The 5000-nt window shown below is 35.3% G+C and overlaps 1 protein-coding gene across 12 annotated transcripts in view; it reads right to left on the bottom strand.

Annotated features, from left to right (window-relative positions):
• Positions 1–5000, bottom strand: part of LOC119570870 (SWI/SNF-related matrix-associated actin-dependent regulator of chromatin subfamily E member 1-like) — a 41191-nt gene that overhangs the window by 10820 nt on the left and 25371 nt on the right. For 10 of the 12 annotated variants that reach the window (XM_037918466.1, XM_037918471.1, XM_037918475.1 and 7 more), the window contains one exon: positions 21–96. In XM_037918466.1, coding sequence (XP_037774394.1) covers positions 21–96 — 76 coding nt within the window. Of the gene's footprint in view, positions 1–20; positions 97–1223; positions 1300–5000 lie in introns of all 12 variants that reach the window. The other 2 variants (XM_037918482.1, XM_037918446.1) reach the window with 1 other exon arrangement.

Below are 5000 nucleotides of genomic sequence, written 5' to 3'. Positions count from 1 at the left end.
CTGGAACAGTCTGGACCTACCTTTTGTTTTGGCATTCAAGTACGCCTGATAGCTGGGTGAGGCATGGTAACTTTTCAGTGCCTTTTCATATTCAAGCTGCAAAAACAGAAAATTCACAAATGCAAGTAGTAGTTTTACAGTGTGTGTGTAAGAGAGTGAGTGTGGCAAGGAATCTCTTGTCGAGGTGCAGTGAGTGGTGGAGAGTTTAGGCGGATACAGTGAGGGTGAACACAGGCAACACTGTGGCTCTTTCAAAAGTTTCCTTCTACCATAGAAACGCAGGTGAATACCAGGCTAAATGGAAAAAAGAATATTCAAGAAGAGGCAAATCGAGTAAAAAAAAAACAAACAAAAAAACATACATTCAAAATAAAAATAAAAGGGTGTACCAAATTAGTGGAGGGATTCTGGGAGTGTTAACAAATACTACTCACATGCAATCTCTTGGAACAGTATTTACCACTTTGTGGTAACTAATGTACCAATAAGTGAATTTAATCATCTAATCATCTTACAAAGTGGCATAAATATATTTTGGAGACCATGTTATGATGCAAATACGTCTTACAGTTGCCGTGATTGGATATCTTTAATACTGATTATACACCTGGTGGGCCAACAGCATCATCCCTACAAATGCAATATGATTGTCCACAAGGAAAATTTAATAAAAGAAAAAAAGTTGATATCTGATTTCTATAATGGCTCATGGAAAAAGATATAGATTGTTTTACTTTCTTAATCTGCATACACTGCAATCTGCACATCACCCATGTGGAAGTGGGACTAATCATTACAGCCTGCATCAAATATAAACCACAAAGTTAGCAATCCCAGATATTAGAAATGCCAGCCCCTCAAAATAAATTACCACAGAATTCCATCTTGCCCTTGCAATCAAATAAAAAACTATAAAAACACTGACAAACCACACCATAAGAACTTATTTAAAAAATAAAATATATACATACATACACATATACAAACGGCCAAAAGCTACCATGCATATAATAACCGCCAACAGAGAGAGGATCATGCTCAAGTCATGTAGTTGCAGGAACTTCCAAGATGCACCCCTGGGCCCATCCTCTCTCTCTCTCTTTCATTTGTGAACAGAGCAACAAATGCCCTTATAGCACACAACTGCTCTATGAGTGCTGCCTTGCCCTACCCTAAGGCCGAGCTTGATCAGGTCTCCCTCCCCCGCCACCAACACAACCTACCTTTGGCCTTGGCTGCTAGATACTGCTGGTAGGCTGGCGAGGCATGATATACCTCAAGTGCCTTATTGTATTCCGCCTGTAAAGCAGAGTGCATCAGCAGGCTACTTACCCAATGACCACAATTTTGGTTTCTTTTCATTTTTCTATTGTACTAATTTTTTTTTTTAGTTAAATGAACCCTTTAATCATTTTTGTTAGCAATATTGATATTTTTTTCTTGATCTTCCTTTCTCACTATTATCTCTTTCTCTTTCACTGCTGATAACTGATCTTTATTTGTATTGACAAATTGAAAATATTCATAAATATGCAAGAATCTTTTTGTACATTATGCATATCATAACTGGAAGAAAAAAACTACTTCTAAAGGCGAGAAAGAGAAACAATAAAAATAGTTATTCCTGACACAAAGACACAGTGTATGTTGAAAATGCAGGCAAATGCTATTGACTTGACATTCTGGAACAGACATGTTACACGGAGGCATCACATTATCTGTAACTACAACATATCTGAATCTATAAAAAAAAGCACTATATAATCACATCATCAAAGGATCTTAATGCTGATCATTACTTTTTTGTTCTTAATTTACTCCTACTGTTTATCTCAGTTTGAAAAAATCCATGAAGAGAATGACAAATAAAGAAAGAGAACCATAGAACCATGCTTTCTTAATAACAATAAATTGTGAACACAAAAAACTCACAAAAATTAGACAGGAAAAAAACAACAACACACAACCGGCCCTTAACATTTGTTGAATATTAACCCATTTCAAAATAGTGACACCCCTATCAGCATTATAGTGGTATGCCCAAATTTCCCATTTTCTCATTTTCTGTGTCTGTCAGTGGCTTCCTTTGTGACAGATTGATCTACCTCCTTTGGCTAAATAGACTTGGAGAGAGGTCATCACTGGTCCAGGAACCTTGTAATGAAAATCTCAGAATCATGTTTTCTCCCTCTGAATCCATTGTAAATCCTAATTCGTGTTGTGGAAATTGCTCCTACTATTACACTAGTCTATACTGAAGCTACAGTAGTCACATTATTCCCTGCCCCCTAGATCACTGATATTACAAAAAGTGCACTATTACATCATAACTATTTTTAAATGAATGAAAATGATCACAAAGTGTAGTGCCTATATATGCATGGATGTAACATTTTGGCATGATCCTATGCTGGGCTACCATTTTGAGAGAAACTTGTCTGTATGTTAACCCAATGTCGCTGGGAAAATGCTGTGCTCCTTTTAGACATTTTTGTGAAATGTCTCTGCACATAGATGGCTATGCAAGTGCTTAGCTACAGAGGAGTCACTTAGTAGACTTTCCTTGAATTTTTTTTTTTTTTTTACTAATACTATCAATATCAATGGCGTTATTTTCATTATAGACATTAAAATTACTATAATATTATGGACATTATTAATGGCAATATATAAGATGACATTTCATATTTTTGAAAATCAAGGAAAAGGGTAAACAGTTGAGACAAGCAGTACTCATAATTGGCTCACTGGTGACTATAAAAGTGGAACCATCTATGTGTAACAACAACATTAAGCAAACTCGCAGTGGGCATGGCATGTGTGTACATGCCATGCTTGTTAGTTTTGGGTTAAATACACAGTCTTCCTCTCTATGGCAGCCGCTCTATTGAGAGAGAGGGTGGGATGCATATATTTATCACTCTCTTCTGACGTTTTCTTTAAAGTGCCTGTTTTCATGCAATATATGCATTTCGTGTTTGTGTATACTTTCCACTGCATTTTACTGTTAATGATATTAAATAGGTATTATCACTTACTTTGAGGATTTTTCAGTATATCTTGTGACTACTTGATTTAATTATAAATTTTTTTTTTCTACATTTAAATATATAAATATATGAAAAATCCCACTACCAGTCTCACAAGTTCTGAAGCCTGTGAATATTAAGGGCCGCCTGAAATTGCACACACACATACAAATCATGTGTTTATATATATTACACACATACACACAAATGCACGCATGTACACACATGTACGCAGGCACACATGAACGCGTACACACACACACACACACACACATGCATGGACACGCACACACACACATACGCACATGAACGCGTACACCCACCCACCCACACACACCCACACACACACACGCACCCACACACACGCACAAACATGAACACAAACACAAACACAAACACAAAACAAACACACACACACACACACACACATATATATATATATATATATATATATATATATATATTATATATATATATATATATATATATATATATATATATATATATATGTATGCGTGTGTGTGTGTGTGTGTGTGTGTGTGTGTGTGTGTGTGTGTGTGTGTGTGTGTGTGTGTGTACTTGTATATTTGTATTCATATAGAAAACAACAACAAAACATATATATTTATATAAACAGAAGTATAGAAAAAAATAAAAAAAAAAATAAAAAAAAAAAAAAAAAATAAAAGATAAAATAGAAATGGCCATGAAAATGACACTGAACTACTTCTAACACTTACACCTAAACATCACAGCTAAAATACTACAATCATTCCCTCCACCTTGAGGAATAATCATGCAGTTAAAAGGATATGAACAATAGCATGGAAATTCAATTACTGTTAAATGAGCAAATGAGAGCCACAGATTATAACCTGTAAAAAGTTTTTTTGTTTAGTGTGCATCAAAAAAGTTTAAAAACATATTGCAGGAACAACAATTCAACCTTCTATACAAAGAAGAGGGGAAAAAATCATATACCTGGATATTCCCTTCTTCTAAAACAGTGGTTCTTAACCTTTTTTGGCCGTGACCCAAATTCTGTTCAGACTGACCATGGTGACCCATGTACTTTCATAAATACTCTTTATTTAATATCTAAATTCTAAAATACTATGCATGGTCTATGTTTCTATGATTTGCTTAGACTTAGATGCTAATGACTTATGTGTTCTATATACAGGATTAATACTTTGATAACATTTTGAATAGGTATATTGGGGAAAATATTCTCACATATCCTAGGTGGTCCAACATTGGGTTGTGACCTTGGGGATAAGAACAACTGTTCTGAAGTCATGACTTATCATACATACATACATACATACATACACACACACACACATATATATAATAATAATATATTATATATAATATATATATTATATATATTTAATAGTTGTGGTGGTGTGTGTGTGTGTGTGTGGTAGTTGTGTGTGTGTGTGTGTGTGTGTGTGTTGTGTTGGTGTATTGCTTGCATGTTATCTACTGGCAGTGTTATATAGGTTGTGTGTGTATGGGTGTGTGTATTATATGTGCGATGTGTGTTATATGTGCTGTTGTGTGTATGTGTTGTGTGTGTAATGATGTGTGTGTATGTTTATGTGTGCGTGTGTGGGTGGGTGTATGTGTGCGTGTGTGGGTGTATGCGTGTGTGTGTGGGTGTATGTGAGTGTGAGTGTGAGTGTGTGATGTTTGTGCTGTGTGTGTTGTGATGTGTGTGTGTGTGTGTGTGTGTGTGTGTGTGTGTGTGTGTGTGTGTGTGTGTGTGTTTGTCACTGAAATAATGCTTACCCTTGTGAGCTAGAGTATTTCTGTGACTATGATTTTGTGTGCATACAGGTTCAAATGTTTTTGTATATATATATTACTATATGTTTCAATATGTGTGTCTTTAAATATGTGCAAATGCACATGTGGGACTGTTCATTAATAAAAGTGCACCAAAAAAGTATGTGATTTCCCAGAGAA

Source organism: Penaeus monodon, chromosome 4 (assembly GCF_015228065.2).
Source record: "Penaeus monodon isolate SGIC_2016 chromosome 4, NSTDA_Pmon_1, whole genome shotgun sequence".
In the NCBI taxonomy this organism is placed as follows: domain Eukaryota; kingdom Metazoa; phylum Arthropoda; class Malacostraca; order Decapoda; family Penaeidae; genus Penaeus; species Penaeus monodon.
Note: the sequence above shows the minus strand (reverse complement) of the source record. Positions and strands in the feature narration are given on the sequence as shown.